The following is a 19,261-nucleotide window of genomic DNA, read 5'->3' as shown; positions in this document are numbered from 1 at the left end:
TATCATCTATCTATCATCTAGCTATCTCTATCTATCTATCATCTATCTATCTATCTATCTATCTATCTATCTATCTATCTATCTAGTCCTTTCCAGAGAAGGTAGGATACATCTAAGTGGATAGCAACCATAAAATCAGCAATTCTGATAGTCATTATAAAAACAAGGCAGCAGTAAGAATGAGTCAGAAAAACAGCAAAATACAGAACAGCAAACAAATCTATAAGGAGGGCGTAGCTCGGTTGCCAGTAGCAAGAGGAACAAACACAAACCAGTGATCAGCCAATTATAATGACTATCCTAAAAAAGAAGAAGAGGAAACGTGGATTTGGGTGAGGCACTTGAAAAGGAACAGTCTCATCTTTGCATATTTACTGTGTTCATTGACCCAGTGATCTGGCTCTGTATAAGGCAGCTTGTTACATTCCTATATGTTAAGGGAAGGATTGTAGCTAAGTGGTTAGTGCATCTGCTTTGTATGCAGGAGGCCCCAGAATCAATCACTAGCATCTCTAGGTAGGGCTGGGAATGTTCTCTGCCTGAAACCCTGAAGAGCTCCTACCAGTCATCTTGGACAACACTTAGCTCGATGGCACAATGGCCTGACTCTGTATAAGGCAGTTTCCTATGTTCCTATGTATAACTTGCCATTGGTTGTGCTGCTGCTGCTATCAAGTTAATTGAATGAAGTGTGTTTGGGAGGGGAGGTAGTTGCTGAGACTAGATTTCAGCCTCAATAAATACATTTTGCTGAATAGGCATTTTGTGCCCTCGTTCTGCTATAGGATCAGCAGCAGATGCTGCTGGCTCTATGCCCCCTGAGTGTAAAATAGACAGTGAAAACCCTTCTTGTGCTAATGGGAAAAACACATGCAGAGCAGACATTTGATGAGGGCTGAGTTATGGCCAGAAGCTGGTGGTAGGTTAAGCAAAATGCCAGCCAGGTGTCGGGGCTGTGTGTCTTCATTTGGAAGCAGGGACCAAGACTGAACTCTGTGCTGATTGTTTTGCATGAAGTTGCTGCATTCTATATCAGAGTTGGGGCATATCTGGCTCCCAAACCTTTTGATGTTGCCCACCCCCCATGGGTATCCTTTTAGAATGATTGTATGATTCTAAGTTTTTAGAATATAGGAGAATTTAAGGCAGTATCCAACACACTTGTTCTTTAGCACAAGGATTTACGTGTGTGCAACAGAGCTTCCCCCTGTGTGTGTCCTCGTCCTCCGCAAATTTGCTAGGGAGAGTTGGGGGAACCTCAGATCAGATTTAGGGGTCTCACAGAATGGAGGGGAGGGGGAGATCATTTTGTTGCTCAAGCAGAAATCCTTACACTGGTGCTCCTTTGGGCATAATCTTTAATTATTATTTTTCAAACCTGTTTTCTTTATGCTACTCTTTCCTACCACCCTTACTAGTTATTTCAGGATGGTCATGCCCTGTAAAACTTTCTCCACCATATCCTCTAAAATTCCTCTTTGTCTTCATTGCTACAGACGTGCTCCCCCGCCTCCTTTGGCTGCTGAAACAGGAGCAATTTCCCCTCTCTGTGTCAGCCTCCCTTTGGAAGGCAAAGGCTTAAACCCCCCCCCCCCCCAGCATAAATGAAGTAAAGCAAATATTTAACAAATTTTACTATGTATGTACACTTTAGAGCAGGGGTCAGCAGGAGCCGGTCCACTTTCCCTCAGACCTTGTGGGGGCCGGACTATATTTTGAAAAGAAAAGAAAAATGAATGAATTCCTATGCCCCACAAATAACCCAGAGATGCATTTTAAATAAAAGAACACATTCTACTCATGTAAAAACACACTGATTCCTGGACTGTCCGTGGGCCGGATTTAGAAGGTGTTTGGCCTGGATCCAGCCCCCGGGCTTTAGTTGGCCTACCCATGCTTTAGAGTATAAAGTCCGGGTTTCCTGGAAACAGACCCCAAAAACTTCATTTTTGCACTGAATTGCATGCTGGTTGGGGTGTGATTGCTTCAACCATTAGTGCCTGCTCATGCCTTCCTAGCCCCCATTGTCAGCTCTTAAGTTCCACCTGCAACAAAGGACTAAGGAAGGCCACAACTGTACCTCACACTTAAACTACAAATCCACCACAAATGCACAATTAGTGGTCCAAAAGATACATTTAAAGCACCATCCTACCACTTTAAACAGTCATGTGTTCACCCCTACCACCAAGAATCCTGGGACCTGTCATTTGTAAAAGGTGTTAAGAGTTTTTAGGAGAGCCCTATTTACGTCATAGAGCCACAGTTCCCAAAGAGGTTTAACAATCCATCCCGCTTCCTAGGGAGCTCTGGAAATTGTATCTCTATGGAGGAAGTAGGAGTCTCATCACCCATTACATATGACAGCTCCCAGGATTTTTTGGCTGTTTAAAGTGGTATAAGAGTTTTTAAAATGTGTAGTTTGGTTGTGATCGAAGAAGTATAGAAGTGAGAATATCAGTAACTGGGTAGGTTAGCTGATAGGGTTGTTAACCCCAACAACCTCCCAAACTGAGTTTATTTTGCTTTAAAATTCCAGCAGATCAACTCCAAAAGTGATTCTTCTTAAAAATAAGTCAATGTTTTCACAGCTGGCTCTGGGAAGATTTAACACCTTAATTATCCCTCTCCTAGTAGTTCTAATTTTCCTCTTCCCCCCCATGCTGAAGTTGAATTTGGTTATAATCAATATCTGCATAAAGGCTAAATGGATTGGCTGCCAAGTGTGGTTTGGGGGTGTGGGGTGGGCATGGGGAATGGATAAGCAGCCTCTTTGCCAGGCCCCATGTATTGGACAGAAGCACAGTAGATTAAGCACCACAGGGACTTTTCTTACAGTTTTCCTTCTCCCTGGTTGTAGAGTGATGCTCTCTCTCTCTAATCTCTTTATAGCTCTGCGAAGAGCTGTTTGAGAAGATCAATGACAACAGCAATGAGGAAATATCTTACTCTGTGGAGGTAAGTTTCTTGGTTGAATTTCAGGAACACTGTTTAAACATAACTTTGGAAGGGAAGCCTTCCAAAGGCACAACTCTTGTGATATTGAGACATAATCCTTGGTCCCACTGATCAGCTTTGTATGTGTGTCTGTATCTGTATAGCACTACCTGGCATTTTACAAAGAGCAGGTATGTCAAGTCACTACCCCAAGGCGCTTACAATCTAAAACAGGCAAAAGGACATGTGAGAGGAATTGAGGAAATGGAGGCGTGGGCAGGCAGGAGAAGGCTATGTTATTATTTCCATTACACATGCATTGGCTTTGTTACAATATGGTGTAGGAACTTGGGGGTGATCTAGACTGCACCTACTACTGCTTCACACCCTCCTCAAATGAGAGAGGAGTGTGTGATTGTATGTAGAAATCATCCTGCTGTAGGAAGGTAACATTTACATTTCTTGTTCTGTTTTTGCCTCTGGCTCCACATACCATTGGTAAGTGGCCCACAGAATATTGTGCATAAGGAATTATGGCCCTCAGCCTAAAAACGGTTCACCACCCCGGTCTAAGGAATAACCCATTACCTTCTTAAATGCTTTCATCAGCAACACTAGTGTCTCTAATGTCATTTTTTCACCTTCCAGCCAGACTTGAGCATCCCACCTGTGGCTCCAAACTCCATATAATCTAAGTCTCCATGCTACTGCTTGCCCTCTTCTCAAATTTCTCTTCTCCACAGGCTCCCCACAAAAGCCCCAGCCCCCAGCCCCCCTTCATTTCCTTCACTGCTGGCCACCACTGCTGCCGATTTAAAATAGCAAGAAGGGGTTGATGTTGTGCTAGCTGCTGGTAGGTCATGTATTCTAGACCTTAAAAATGCTTTGGAGCCTCATTTGCCCTGTCTTCTGGTGACAAACTCAGTGCTATATTTGTAAGCTCATGGTGAATTTTATTTTACAAATACTTGGTGTGAAGGGAGGGCAGATTTGACATTGGAAACCAGTTGTCCCACCACTGAATGCCAAAATAATAAAGGATTGTTTCTAGCTATATCCTATTCAGAGTAGATCCATTGACATCAATGCAAGTAAATTAGGTTTGATGGGTCTACTCTGATGCAGCCAAAAGATAGATTTTATGTGCAGTTATGAGCTCTTCAAGACAGAATCTGTCCCCTTGCTCCAAATCCTTATCAAAATCAGCCAGTCTGGGAGGACTTAGCAGAAGCTGCCCCCAACTGCATGTTGAATAAGGAGGCCTGATGAAGGCATATGGAACAAATGCATGCAGCAGTGTGCTATTTTTACCTAGGTTGCATTTCCGTCGTTTGCCAACTTATGGATACACATCCTCCTAAGCATCGGCTTGGCAGACAGCCTAGGAATTGTCATTGTTGTGTCGTGTTAACAGGAAAAACGCGTTTGTTCAGGCACAGCTCTGTCTATTATGCTACCTTCCGGTCACCCCAGTCACCCGCATTCTTTGGGCTCTGAAGCAGTCACGCCCCCTCCAGCTACAATGCACACCTGTCGTTTCCTTCCTTGGTTGCTAAAAAGGCTTTCCAACACTGCATTTGTAGCCTGGGGCAAAGCAGCAGTCACACACGCCTGGGTATGCACACAAACACAAGTATGTACATACATACATACATACATACAGAGCATGAAGTCTATAGCCCTGTCCTGATATTGCTCCCCAGCCTCTGCAATAGGGGCTTTCATATAGCCCATGTTCTGTCTATCCATCTCAAAACAACCTCTTCCTCCTCCCACCTTTCACAACCATCTAAGCATGTGGCCATCACCACATGCTTCTTTGAAAACCTGGATAGGTCTAGAACCCAGGAGTGGCTCTTCAGGTTTCCTAATTAGCGGCTGGAGCAACAGAGGTGAAATTTTGCCACTTCCTGGAATGGGTTACAATTTCCTGTGTGACTACAATATGCACCCCCCCCCACCAGTGCCTTGCACCCAAGCTGTAAATCAACCTTTGCCAGATGTTGCTGGAGGACATTCCTGATAGGGATGGTGCCTCCTACTGGAAGGATCAGGCAAGGTCCTCTGAAGTCTTTTGCCTCCTCTCCAGGATGAGGAGTAAGTATTTCCCAGCATCAGGTCCACCCTGGTATTTATCTACAACAGCAGCCATCAACCTCAGCTAGCATGGCCAATAGTGAGGGATGATGGGAGCTGTAGTCCAACAAGATATGGAAGGCCACATATTTCCCTATTCCTGGAGTTGGCCATAATGGGCTAGAAGGAGCAGTCATATGATCTGACTTACGTAATGTGGTCTCATTAGCTCAATAGCTTTTTGGATGGATAAATTCCTCTCGTTATTTTTCTTTGTAGATGCTAGAGTAATCTAAAGAGCTCTTACGTAACTCTTTCAGCCAAAGTGCATATTGATTGCTTGTTCTGAAACATAATCATTGTGAATAATGGAGCCTTCTTAAATGATGATGATTTTTTTTAACTCTGTAAAAGAGGATCTTTCTAAATATATTTCTCTCTTCATACTCCCTGGGTCACCTGTTTTGAGTAAACCTCTTCCTTAACATCATTTTCCTGTATTGGTTTTCTTACAATTGTCCAGATTTGAACCGTGTGTGTGTCTTCTTGCAGGTCAGTTACATGGAGATCTACTGTGAGAGAGTCCGTGATCTGCTGAACCCCAAGAACAAGGGGAATCTGCGTGTCCGGGAGCATCCTCTGCTTGGGCCGTATGTGGAAGACCTGTCGAAACTTGCTGTCACTTCTTACACTGATATTGCGGACCTCATGGATGCTGGAAACAAAGCTAGGTAGGTTGGGTCTTATTTCAGGCATGGTACAGGGACATTGGTGTTTCACAACTCACACAGCTGTCAGGTCTTAAAAATATTTCCTAGTACACCAGTGTAAATAATTTCCCTGTCAACTTATGAATATAACCATTAGGAGTATTGCCTAACAAACATTTTGGCCGGTCAGTCAGACCCTGCATGTGAGCCAGAAAGTCTTTCATTAGATATAGTTTCTCATTTCAACAGAACCTGGAAACTATGGTTAGGAGGCTTAGAACAAAATGGGGTATTAAGCCAGTTTCAGAACATAATTGAATGTCATGGCTTGTTTCTAACCTGTGAACTATAGTTTCCTGGTTCAGATAGAAGAACATGAAGTGATATTTAATGGAAGACTTCCTAGCTGGTTGGTTTGTTTGCTTGTGCGAAGGCACATGCGGCCAAAGTCTCATCCATATCTTCGCTTGTTAAGCCAAGACATGATTGTCCAAGTGCACACAATTGAATTCTCCTTCCTCCCAATCAAATATTTCTCTCCAAGTACTTCTGGCAGTGGTGGGGTATAAGTAATAAATTGTTGTTGTTGTTATAACAACATGGTATACGTTACTAGTTCTGTTTTGCAGCTTATAAATTAAAACTGTGGACCAGGTTGGCATAAGAGAGATTATCCTAGGGCACAGTGATGCAGCTGAAGCTAAGCTGGTGAGGGGGTGGCCAGTGCCTGGGGGGGAGGGCACTGCATACACTGCCTTGAGCTCCCTCGTGGAAGAGCTAATACAAATGAATTCCCCCACTTTTCAGCCAAGGTTAGCTCCAAAAGTGGATTACAAATCAAATAGACAAATACAGAGGATTCAAGGGTATGTGTCTGGCTGTCTCTCCTGACAGTCCATAACACAGTCTAGAAATGGGTCCTCCAGCTATTGTTAGAATCCAACTCCCAGCAGCTGCAGCAGCCAGCATGGCTTTGGTAAGCGATGATGGGAGTTGGTAATCCACCAGCCTTTGGAGGTCTGCAGGTTCTCCCATCCCTAACCTAGTCCCAGGTTCAGAGGATCTTGTATGATGGTAAAGATGCCAACTTCCCATTGATTCTTCCCATCAATGGTGTTCTTGTTCTTTAATCCCGAGCTTTCCCTTTCTTTCTCTTTTCTGTATTAAAGGACGGTGGCAGCTACTAACATGAATGAAACCAGCAGCCGTTCCCATGCAGTCTTCACCATTGTTTTCACGCAGAAGAAGCATGACCTTGAAACTGACCTTTCCACTGAGAAGGTAGGCTACTCCCGAGTTGGGGATCAGGGGAAATAGCTGGGGTGCAAAGCAAGCTCCTTGCAACTAGATCAGGGACTTCCCTCATAACATGACTTGGGAACTGCTCGCTCTCTTTTCCAAGGGTGGTGAGAAATGTCGGCTGATTGCCTTCTGATCTGCTTAGGGTTGTATCCAACTAAGGCCATATTTACACCTTATATTTAACACATTACAGTGGTACCTCGGGTTACAGGCACTTCAGGTTACAGACTCCACTAACCCAGAAATAGTACCTCGGATTAAGAACTTTACTTCAGGATGAGAAAATAAATTGCGCAGTGGCGGCAGCAGGAGGCCCCATTAGCTAAAGTGATACCTCAGGTTAAGAACAGTATCAGGTTAAGAACAGACCTCCAGAACGAATTAAGTTCTTAACCCGAGGTACCACTGTATTTATTTGAAACACTTTAAACAGTGATGGCTTGCCCCAAAGAGTTCTGGAAAGTATAGTTGTTAGAAGACCCTCATTCCCCTTAGAGGGCTACAATTCCTAGTGGTTTAACAGTCTCTCTTCCTAGGGAACTCTGAGAATTACAGCTCTGGGAGGGGAGTAAGGGTCCCCTAGGAAATCTAGGATACTTTGTGGGAAGCCATGACAGTTTAAAGTCTATAAGAGTGCTTTAAATATATCTTAAGAATTTGGCCTTAGTAGGATACAACACTAAGAAAGAAGATATCTGTAGCTGTAGGAGAGCCTGAGTAAACCCCCCTCCTGCACAGAAATGCCAGTGTTTCTGCTTGGCAGGGCTTAACTAATTACCGCCTCATTAACTCTCTCTCTTCTTCTCCATCCTCCCTGTTGGCCTAGTTTCCTTTGGAGGTGGCAACAAGCAAGCTGCCTTTTTAAACTGTGGAGGGATTTGCATGTTTAAAAGGGGAGCTTATTCTTCATGGGGGAAGTCTCTGGCCTGAATGCTACTTTTGGAGGAAAAAACAGGAGAAGCTTTAGCACAGTGCATTGTGCAACTGGGGTACTTATAGAACGTTTCAGTTCTAAGAATAAACATTTATCTCTCTACAATACCATATCTGGGGCTTTTTACTCGAGGGGAAAAATGTGAGTAAGGGAGGGCATGATAGACGTGTCTCATAAAATGATGCATTGTGTGAAGAGAGTAGATACGGAGAAGTTTTTCTCCCTCTCTCTTACTTCTACAACTCATGGGCATCCAGTGTAGCTGAATGTGCACACAACACACAGTTAAATGATGGAATTCGTTCCCAAAGAGGTAGTGATGGCCACTAATTTGGCTGGCTTCAAAAGAACATCACTACTAGCCAAAATGGCTATGTTCTCTGTCTACTGTTGGAGGCAGTATGCCTCTGAATACCAGTTGCTGGGAATTGCAAATGAAGAGAGTGCTGTTGTGTTGAGGTCCTGCTTGTAGGCTTCACATTGGGGCAACTGGTTGGGTGCTGTGAGAGCAGGATGCTGGACTAAGGTGTGACTTTGGCCTGATTCAGCTGCAGGGTTATTTTTATGTTATCACATTACTTGTTCTCTCACATTAACACTCTGCAAAGTTACAGGAGGACGGTGACCTGCTTGTCATGTTGTTAACTTAACTTCTTTGTTAGATGAAGGTTATCAAAACTAGCAACCTGCAATTTTCTGGCCAGGTGGTTGTAATGTAATTCTCCCCACACCCCCAATATAAATTCCATCCCAGATGAATACAAATTCCTCTGGGCAAAACAGTAAACACGGCCAGCATCCTAATGTTGCATATAGCTGCGGAGGCTGCATGTTTTATTCCCAGTTAAGTATTTTTAATCATTGCTATGCTTGAGGTTTTTGTTTCAGGCATGAAGTAATGGGATAGTGATCAGAAACTGAACAGTTAAACAAGGGGTCATGAGATGGGTGGTGTTAGCATGCCATTGACAGCCCTGATTCTGGTGACACTGGTGCTCTGATATGTAGAGCAGCTTCCTCTCCTATGATGACAGAAGCCCCTTCAAGCATGCAGTCATGCTGGTTGTATCACGTTTGTAAATCTGCCTCTTTGTAACCAATGGCTAAAATATAGGGGAGGTATTTGGATATCTGAAAGCTGAACTTATTAGGACTTTATAGCAAGCATCTGATACTGTGCAGGAGTGTGTTTACCTTGGGCACCTGAATACTGTGGGACCAAGATGAAATTGCTGGCTTTCTCTCTCTTTCCCCACCTAATTTGACCATGCTTTTCTTTCCAGGTTAGCAAAATTAGCCTCGTGGATCTTGCAGGGAGTGAGAGGGCAGACTCCACTGGTGCCAAAGGGACCCGATTAAAGGTATGAGTTGGCTCTGCTATGTTGTGGGTAGCCAGGGAAGGAATGTAGGTCTGTGTTAAGAGCAGCCACTTTGCACGCAGAACACTCCAGGTTCAATCCTCAGCATCTCCAGTTAAAAAGGATCAGATAGCAGCAGGTAATGGGAAGGACCCTTCTCAGCCAGAGACTGGAGAGCCACTCCCAGTTACACTACTGGGCTAGACTGGTTGATAGTCTGACTTGGTAATGAGTACATTCCTGAATGTTGCCAAGGGTCATTATTCAGCATGCTGCCCTACCCACTTTGGAGTGAGACCTTAGCCTTTGTCTTTTCAAAACAGCCGGCCAGATGTTTGCTAGCCAATCTTCAGCCATGGTGGGGGTAGAAAATGAGATAAGAGGACAATTGATACCCTGAATTGGAGTGCCTGTTGCTCATGGGTCCCACCCAGTAGTTGAGGGACTGCATGTTGAGAATCTTGCATTGCAAGGAGTTGAACTAGATGACCATTGGGGGACCCTTCCAACTTTACAGTTCTGATTCTGTGATTCTATGTGATCCTTAGCCCTTTCTATTCCTCCTGTGTGGGTGGGGCTTAATGGTTTGCAGAGGTGAAACCAGAGTCCCTGCCACTTTGCTGGAGGAAGGGAAAAACACAGCCTTCATCTCCAGGAATTCTAGGGCAGTGATGACCTATGCATGATGTAAACCTGTTGGTCAGATCCTAGACCAACACAGATGACCACTAGGTAAAGAGAGTCTGGTCTGAGATGCTGTATCATGCAAGGAGTCAGACACAATGTACAAAAGAAGTGGAATCCTTAATGCCATAGGATTCTGTAGCAAAAGAGTGGGGTGGGTGGGGGTGAAGTGTCTCATTTTTCCAGACTTCCCTTTTATATCTAGACAGCTTCAAAATCAAATGTTTGATTTACCTTTCTAGGAGGGAGCAAATATCAACAAGTCTCTCACCACCTTGGGAAAAGTCATTTCAGCCTTAGCAGAAGTGGTAAGTCCGAATTATTTTCACACTCATTTTTTAAAACAAAACAAAACCATGAGCTTTACAAGCCCACCTGGTTCTAGTAACATGCCAAGACATCAATAAAATAACAACTGCCTCAGGAGGGTGTGGCAGGATATTGTGTGTCAACTGACAGTGTTTTAACAGCTGTTTTAAAAAATACTTTGTGCCCAAGTAGAAATGTTTTTGTTGTAGCTTTCCAAAGGCAGAGGGCTTCAGAAATCTACTATTTGGAAATAGTGATCCTCTACCCCAATTCTCCCCACCTGCTAAAGAGTCTCAGACATGCTGATTTTGGGATGATTTGGGTGGGGAACTAACTCGGGCCAGCGGGGCTCCTGATTTTGATCCATGAGGCTGCTGTTCCTGAAAAAACCTGCTCACCTGTCCCACTCCTGGCATTATATTTCAAAATTCGAAACTAGAGAGGGCATGGGCTGGGCTGCATCTGTATGTGGCTGGGCTCAGACTCCCATCATCCCTGGCCATTGGCCATGTTGGCTAATGGGAGTTGGAATCCAACAACATCTGAATCTCCAGTGGTTCCTTATTGCTGTTTCAAATGGTCAAAGCCTAGCTCAGAGGTGACTGCTTCTCTTTACACTGAGTATAGTGTTAGCCAGGCTTTTAACATGCTGTGCATGTCTGATAGTGCCTAGTCCTGGAGCTTAAGGCACATGGCAGGGTTCTCCCCTTATGCTTCATCTAAGCTCTTAAATTGACGTGGTTGAAGCCCCTCTAGCTCCTGTCCTCCCTCCTAAGGCTTCCTGCCCTACTGTAGCCCCTCTTCATATAGTCAAACTCCATAGGTTCAAGGTTACCATCTGGGAAAAGTGTTTTGAGGTGCTTACTGTTGTGGTTCCTTGGAAAAGTAACTGGAAGTGCATCTGTGAATCTGTGGTGCCTGTTTAAACTCCCTCCTCTTCCTTGCTCAACAAACGTAACCTTATCTTCTTCCTTCTTTCCTTCCTTCAATGCTTCCAAATTTAGGATAACTGCACCAGCAAGGTATGATGATGGAGGAAGGGTAGCTGCTGTCAACTAAAACGTGATATAGCCTGAAGACCAGGGGTAGAGAACCCATGACCTTCCGAAATGCAGCTGGACTCTAGCTCTCATCAGCCTTCCCCATTGATCGTTCTGGCTGGGCTGATGGGAGCTGAAGTCCAGCAACATATGGAGCGTTGCAGGTTCCCCCACTTCTGGTGCTGACTATGTGGGTCTTTAGACCAGAAGAAAATAGGAGCAGGGGTCCACAGGGTTGCACTGGTTCCATGTTTAAGGATGCATTTCCATTGGCTTCAGAATCTCTTTGAAGGGGCCTCAAAAGCCATCTAGTCCAGCCCCCTGCCTATGCAGGAAATTCACTTGCTGCACCATTTACTTGCTTTTATGTTATTTTGTTGGTTTTAGCTTGTATTTTTGTTTTAATGGATGTCGTTGCCACACTGTACATCGTTTATATCCCTTACAGGTGTGGTTTTTTAAAAAAGAAAACTTAAGTGGTTTAGAAATGCTTTTAAATAAATGAAATAAATAATAAACACAGTCACCAAAATGGGTGTTTGGGCTCAACCATATAAGTGACCGTCTCTGAAAAGGAGAAGTCTGATTTATTTTTATTTTTTAAAAATCCTATACTTCCATCTTTCTCTAAGATGGTGTTTGCTGTGGTTTCCCATCCAAGGGATTAGCCAGGACTACAAATGCTTTGCTTCAGTATTGGGTCCCTCTAGATCACTCTCTGGACCTCAAGGGAAAGGATTATTGATTCACAAGAGCACAAAGTGGATCCCTGCTCCTGTTGTAACTAACTTGGTTTTCCCTTTCTTTACCAGTACAAGTAACATGCACTTACTTATTGCTGCTTCTTCTGAAACAAAACTTTAGACCAGGGGAAGTAGTGGTCCTCCAGGTGTTGTTGGGTTCCCATCTCCCACCACTTCTGACCACTGGCCATGTTGGCCAGGCTGATTGGAGATGGAGTGTAGCAACACATGAAGGACCACAGAACTTCCCACCTCCCTGCTTTCAAAGTTTCTGGTTCCCACCAACCAGAGCAGAGCATATGCCCGACTAACTCTTATTTGCCATTAAAACCTGGAATTCTGCACTCTTCTCTATCCTACTGTTGGCTCTCATATGAGTAAGAAGGGGCATTTGCTGAGCTGCTTGTGTGTTAGGGTGGTTTGCATGCAATAATGCATTGCTGAGGTTGCTACTTTACATTTGAAGTTTTTGCAGTGGAAACATTCAGATGGATGCAATTGAAACTGACTTCTGATTAGGCCCGCTCTTTCCTTTCCCACCTCTACTGCTTTGCCTAAAAGTCAGATGGCACTTGCTGCGGTCTCCCATCCAAGGGTAACCAGGTCTACAAATGCTTTGCTTCAGCATAGGGTTCTCCTAGATTATTCCCTTGTAGCCCAAGGGAAGGATTCTTAATTCACAAGAGCACAGCTGCTTTTTAAAAGTGCATGTGGGAAGGAGTTTGTGGGTGTGGGTGTTTCCTGCATAGCATCTGTTTCAGTCCTGTGCCAAAAGTAGGACTTGAACCCACGTTCAGGAGCACCTCTCACTGCTGCACTGTGCCAAAATCTACACAGACTGCTTCATAGCTGTTTCCTTCCTGACAGTGTCTGTCTGTGTTTTCCTGTGAACACTTCCTAAATCCTTCTAATCTTCAACCAGGTACAAGATTAGTCTGTGTGGGTGGGAGGCAACATAGAATTGGACCTCTCTAGTCTAATTTTGCTAGCTAAGGCTTTCTGACCTCTCTCTGTCCTCAGTAATCTCTCCCCATCCCATCCCCTTCAGTAATTTTAAATGCTCTTCCATCTGTCTGTACCCACTTCATTGGTGGCTGTTATCCTTTCTTAGGTAAAAGCCCAGCGGTATGTAAGCACAAATATAATTCAGCTGATGATTTACTCAAATATAATTCAGCTGATGATGCTTCTTGGCTTGCTGAAAATTAATTTCTAAATAAAACAGAATACCGTTGATCTAATCTTAGTGCCGTACTCCAAATATGTCTGGCTTCAAGCTTGCAGAGTGTTGTGGAAATATCCGAGTCTCTTTGGATTAACTTCATAGCTTTGGTTTTTACTGAGGTGGTCAACTTATATCTAGGTTGTACCACTTGGGAGTGTAGTTGGGCCTCCGCCCCCCCCCCTTTTTTAGAAAGCAAAAACACAGTGCATGCAGAAGCCCAGTGTGTCAATTCGAAGGATTCCAGCCTAACCTTTCACCCTGAATTTCATGGACTTTTATTTACCTATTTATTATATTTATATATCATCCTTCATTCGAGGATAAACTATACAACTTACAATGTTGTTTCACACATTGCTATATTTAGCTTCTTAGTTTACTATCCTGTCTGCAATTATTTCATCTGCACAGTCGATTTAACTCAGTAGGTGGACAACTTTCTGTTCTCTTGGCAGAGCGGAAGATGTTATCTTCAGAAAGTGGCCGTGTGTGTGTGTGTGTGTGTGTGCATTTGTTGATCAGTCAGGTTCTGTAGTAATGGTGGTTGCTAACGGGTGCTTCACTCTTATAGCGTATGTGATTTCAGGCAAAGCCAGAAAATAATAATACAAGTATGTGTGGAATCTCTGGGTTGCATCAAACTAAATTTTACTCAGAGCAAACCCATTGAAATGTATGGACTCAAGTTTGCCATGTCAATTCATTTCAATGGGTCTGCCCAGCATTGGATGCACCCTTTGTGTTGCAACGCAGAAGCATTTTCTGTGTGTGCAAAACAATGGGGAAATGTTTTGTAGTGAGAATTTTTGTTGTGGGGCTTGATGGGGCATATTGGCTGCCAGTTGACCACATCTGTTTCAACTTGAAATGACCTGGTCGCGATCCAAAGACTGGCAGGGCTTGTTCATGCACATGTGCAACTTTCTAGGCTTATGCTTCCATGACAGGAGCCCAACGTACTACAAGACAAGCCACTTTTGAAATCTCTTTGCTACACAGCAAGGAGGAATGCTGCTTGAAGAATGAGAAATAAAAAAATCCCATTGAGTGTGCTAAAGCACTCAGGCAGGATGAAAGTAGTTCATGAGATCCCAGCTCTGAATCCTCTCCTTGCTTTGTCCCCCCCCCCCCCAACCTATTTTTAGATGTCTTATAACTTGGGTATGATGGTATGTAGCATTTTAGCTGCCCACCTTCATGTCTGTTAGGAATATATTAAAAACACACACATTAATTTCAGCAGTTGCCGCCTTAGAAGCATTCAACCCTCCCTGTAAAACTCTTCTGCCTAATTGTTTAATGATAGTTTTTAAGATCTGTTTAGTCTAACCAAATGACTAAAACATTGTAGCTTTAATTCTTGTATGCACTTGCTTCCTGAAGCTTTTGTTTCATTGTGAGATTATCTTGGCAAAAACATGCCTTCAGATGTTGCTTCTTGAAAGGTTCAGGAAAACGTGTGCACACAACTTTGTGCAGACTTCCTTTTTTTGTGTGTGGCAACTGGCTTTTAAATGCTAATGTTCTCTTGCAGAGTAAGAAGAAAAAGAAGACTGATTTTATTCCATACAGGGATTCTGTGCTGACGTGGCTGCTTCGGGAAAACCTGGGTATGTTGACATAGCAGAATCTTTCCCCACCTTTTGTTAGTTCCCTGCTAATTAGTAATTACCTTTCATTGTTTTACACTTGGTATTTTGGGATGGGGAACCTTTGGCCCACCAGATGTTGCTAGACTACAACTCCCAGTATTACCTTTGACAGTTGGGTGGGCTGCCTGGGGTTGATGGGAATTGGAGTCCAACAAACATCTGGAGGGCCACAGAGAGATATAGCAGGGAGCCTCCTTTCTGGGTGGTGCGTCTAGTTCCCAAGAGCCTTCAGGGGTCCTGTGCCCTTCCCAGGTGTTACTGCAATACAACCCTCATCATTCCTCATCATTGGCCATGCTGGCTGGGGCGGATGAGAGTTGGAGTCCTGCTTCTTGTGGAAAGCCACAGTATCCCCACCTCTGTGGCATTTCCAAGGTTCAATATTGTACACTGTGGCTGCGTCTAATGAAGTGGACACTATTCCACGAAAGCTTATGCCCTTATAAATTTATTTCTCTTTGCAATGATACGAGACTTCCTGTTGTATTTCCATCACCTTTGATATATATTTATATATAGTATTTGGAGGTTAAAAAACAGGTTTCTGGTCTTTAATGTTCTGAGGGGGGAAAGATGCCTGAAGGTTAGATTTAGGATTATATCCAATACTAGTTCTACTCAGAGTAGACACACTGAAATTAATGGATATGACTAATTTAGGTCCATGAACTTCAGTGGGTCTGCTATTAGTAGAACTAGGTTGGATACAACCTTAAAATATAATTTTCCCACTTATATATATGCTTTGTATATTGAGGAAATAAAAGCATTTAGGATCTTTAAAAGAGCCAGTTTAATTTCTTGTTGACCTTCCAATGCCTTGGCTGTGGAACCTGGATTTGTGACTCAGTCTGTCATTAGTGCTGTTAGCAGTCAGCTTTGACTCCTGTTTAATTGGATACCCTTTTTTGCTTCATAGGTGGCAACTCAAGAACGGCCATGGTGGCTGCTCTGAGCCCAGCAGACATAAACTACGATGAAACACTAAGCACTTTAAGGTATTGAACATGGTGTCAAAATGGGGGCAGGTCTGCTGCTTTCCCATTTAGTTCCCTTCTTTGTAGCATGCAAATGCGAAATGGAGGTTGATTCTGGTCTCTCGTACTCTACTCACCTTAGTTAGTTGTTGTAGTGTAAGGAAATGCAGCAGAATCATATGAAGACTGTTTAAACTCCTTAAAAATTACATGCGGTGAGAGGAAGTGAACCATGAATAGGAAGTTGCCTTACACCAAGTCAGACCATTGGTTCATCTAGTTTAGGATTGTCTGCACTGACTGATGGCAGGTCTTTAGGATATCAGGTATGGGACATTCCCAGCCCTACCCAGAGATGCCAGGGATTGAACCTGAGACCACTGAGCTGCTGCCCTTCCCCAGAGGGGAATAACTGTGTCATAGAAAGTGGTATCAGCTAAGGCTCTTGCACATTGCTCAGATTTGACCTTTAGATATGTGGCAGAGTTGTGGTGGTGGTGGTGTGTGTGTTTTAAAATGAACTGACCCTACACCTGTCTTTCCAGATACGCTGATCGGGCAAAGCAGATCAAATGCAATGCTGTTATCAACGAGGATCCCAACGCCAAGCTGGTGCGGGAGTTGAAGGAGGAAGTGACACGGCTCAAGGATCTCCTCCGTGCTCAAGGGCTCGGAGACATTATTGACAGTAAGTGGATTATACAGATTCAAGCTCCGGGCCTTGCTGTGGGAGATAACCCTCTTACTCAGCTTCGGAGCTGGGGGTGGCAGGTTGGGAAATCCAGGCACTTTGGTGGATTTGATAGACTGAGGAGCACAGCAGGGGAAGAATGGAACCAAGTTCATGGATTTGGCAATCCCACAATCTCAACTTCAGCAGCAACATTTGCTTCAAACTCGAATTCTGTGTGGAGCCTTTCCAGGCTAGCAGCGAGGCCAACAGTTTTGCTGAGTGGTGTTCTGTATAGCCTTCCATCTTTCTGGAAACTTTATACATATTTTCCTACCCGTTAAACGGTGAATGCGGGGGCTCCCAGCAAATGGGTCCCACTGCAGGAAGTGAGCTAAAGCTGGGCCAGCTGCAGTCATTTCTTCCATCGACCCCCTCACTTGCCTTCCAGCTCTCCATCCCGGCAGTATCTTCAGGCTGTCAGTTTCCACTCCAACTGCCTTCCATTTCAGGGCCCCTGCCAAAGCAAACCAATTCAGATTCCATTCTCTTTGCCCTAAGTTTTGGCTGAGAGGTTGGAGCAGCTTGGCTCCTACGGCTATGTATGGATGATTTTGGCACAGAACAAACAACCTGGTTTTCAAACCCCTTTATTGGATATCTGATTCCTCACTGCCTACCCACAGAGCACAGTAATGTAAAAAACAAACAAACAAAAAAACACCTCCAACAAAGTAAGAACATAAGAAGAGCTCTGCTGGATCAGGTCAAAGGTTCATATTCTGTTCTTACAATGGCCTAGCCTCTGGAAGGCTTGCAAACATGACCTGAGTGTGACAGTGCTTTCCTCACTTGTGATTCCCAGCAGCTGGAATTCAGAGGCACATGGCCTCCTGAAAGCACACAGCCACAACAGCTAGCAGCAACTTATCCAGTAGACGGTGTATGCAAGCGAAGCAACTCTTGTCTCTTGCTTGGAAAGACAAAAGAGCTGCAGAGGATTGCGTTTCTGGGAATGCCTTTTCCATTGTTACATGGTGAAAATATTAAAACGCCTCTCATCCCCAAGGAACAATTTTCAAGAGCTTTTTATCCACCTCACAACATAGTGAGGTTGGCATTCCCCACATCCTGGCCACAATGAAAATAATTGTTTGTTTATTTGTTTACTTATGGTTCAATTTGTATACTACACCATCATATGAATACATTGGGTGGTGTGCAAATGACAAAAAATGAAAACAAAAATAAATAAATCAAGCAGATCAATATAAGCAAACATAGGTCTATATCCAACCAAGTCCCACAGGCAGTAGTCCCATTGAAATTAATTGACCTTAGTCATGTCTGTTAATTTCAGTGAATCTACTGAGGAAGGGGTTGTACTGGCCTGTGTGGTGGGGAGCAATTCATGGTCTGGGATGGAACCACCCTCCCAACACTCCCATCAGTGTTGAGAGAGTGGTTCCATCCCAGAACATGAATCGCTCCTGCTTAGCATAATCTTGTCATTTCTTTTCACTGCTCAGAGGTTGCCATGACATTCAGCAATGGGATTTGGCAACCACACAAAGCACCAGGAATGTAAGAATTTGGTCTCTGTTTGGCTAAGGATGACTGTTTTTACAATGTGGGTGGCAGGGCATTTGTAAAAAACGTCTACGAGGGGTTGAGTGGGGAGGAAGGAAACTTTTAGAATAAGAGATCAGTGTATTTGTGAATGCATTTGAAGTAACTCTGACTTTAAGAATTGATGTTGAGCTTTGGCCTTTTGGGTTGTGGGTGCTTATTTGTCTGCCAAGAGACATTCTGACTTAATCACGCTTAACGAGGCCACAATCTGTATGCATTGCATGCCTTTGCCTTGAAAAGAATGGATGAAAGAAGAAAAGGCTGTGAAACAAACAGCATTAGATTTTTTGAGATCCCCCCCTTCCCTGATTGTGACAAAACTAGGTAAATTGCTTGTGTTCTATTTGAGAATCTGATATTTTCTTTGTATCCAGTGCCTGGGCTTTTCTTCCCTTTCCTGTGTCAACTATTAATCCTAGATATTTTACCCTTCTTGTATCTTCCCTTCTAAACTTCCTTCCTCCAGTTGATGCATTGGACGATTTCTCTGGAAGTGGAGGCAAATGTGTGTACTGTGGAATTAGTAACCTTGCTAACCTTTTTTGGCTTTTGCTGGGCCAGCTTTCAAGCAAGCTTTACATGCTGTTCCTTGCAGGGAAATCCCAGGCAGAACCTTTTTAAAACCAACATTAGCAGCACGGAACCCAATCTCTTTCTGTGAAACCCGGCCCCTTGCCAACCACTTCAATTTTTCAGGCTGCTTTTGGGCAGAGCGCAAACTCAAAGCTTGTATTTTAAGGAGTGATAACAGTGTGGCGCTAGAGTGGGTTTGAATTAACAGGATTTGAGACCATAACTTTGATAAAAGTATGCAATTTATGGCAACAAATGAAGAAAGATGGTGGCATTTTGTTTTGGTTTTTGAAAAAAGAAAACATGAACAGATATTGAATTTTTAAAATTCCATTTTAAACTGTAAGTGCACTGCCAGCTGAAAAGGGCTGGAATTGGCACTTTTCAGTTTATTTTCATTCAGGACCGCCCCCCCCCCCAAGTGTTCCTCTTTCCCCTC

At 43.8% G+C, this 19,261-nt stretch overlaps 1 protein-coding gene across 9 annotated transcripts in view; it reads left to right on the top strand.

Annotated features, from left to right (window-relative positions):
• Positions 1–19,261, top strand: part of KIF1B (kinesin family member 1B) — a 125,198-nt gene that overhangs the window by 44,844 nt on the left and 61,093 nt on the right. For 3 of the 9 annotated variants that reach the window (XM_081923392.1, XM_081923399.1, XM_081923394.1), the window contains exons 5-14: positions 2,893–2,958; positions 5,566–5,744; positions 6,893–7,004; positions 9,243–9,320; positions 10,244–10,309; positions 11,315–11,332; positions 14,853–14,928; positions 15,890–15,968; positions 16,493–16,635; positions 18,716–18,754. In XM_081923392.1, coding sequence (XP_081779518.1) covers positions 2,893–2,958; positions 5,566–5,744; positions 6,893–7,004; positions 9,243–9,320; positions 10,244–10,309; positions 11,315–11,332; positions 14,853–14,928; positions 15,890–15,968; positions 16,493–16,635; positions 18,716–18,754 — 856 coding nt within the window. The remainder of the gene's footprint in view (positions 1–2,892; positions 2,959–5,565; positions 5,745–6,892; positions 7,005–9,242; positions 9,321–10,243; positions 10,310–11,314; positions 11,333–14,852; positions 14,929–15,889; positions 15,969–16,492; positions 16,636–18,715; positions 18,755–19,261) is intronic. The other 6 variants (XM_081923393.1, XM_081923396.1, XM_081923397.1 and 3 more) reach the window with 3 other exon arrangements.

The sequence above is a fragment of the Podarcis melisellensis genome, assembly GCF_964234715.1.
Source record: "Podarcis melisellensis genome assembly, chromosome: 8".
NCBI lineage: Eukaryota > Metazoa > Chordata > Lepidosauria > Squamata > Lacertidae > Podarcis > Podarcis melisellensis.
The sequence above is the reverse complement of the archived record's forward strand: the minus strand, read 5'-3'. Positions and strand labels throughout refer to the sequence as shown.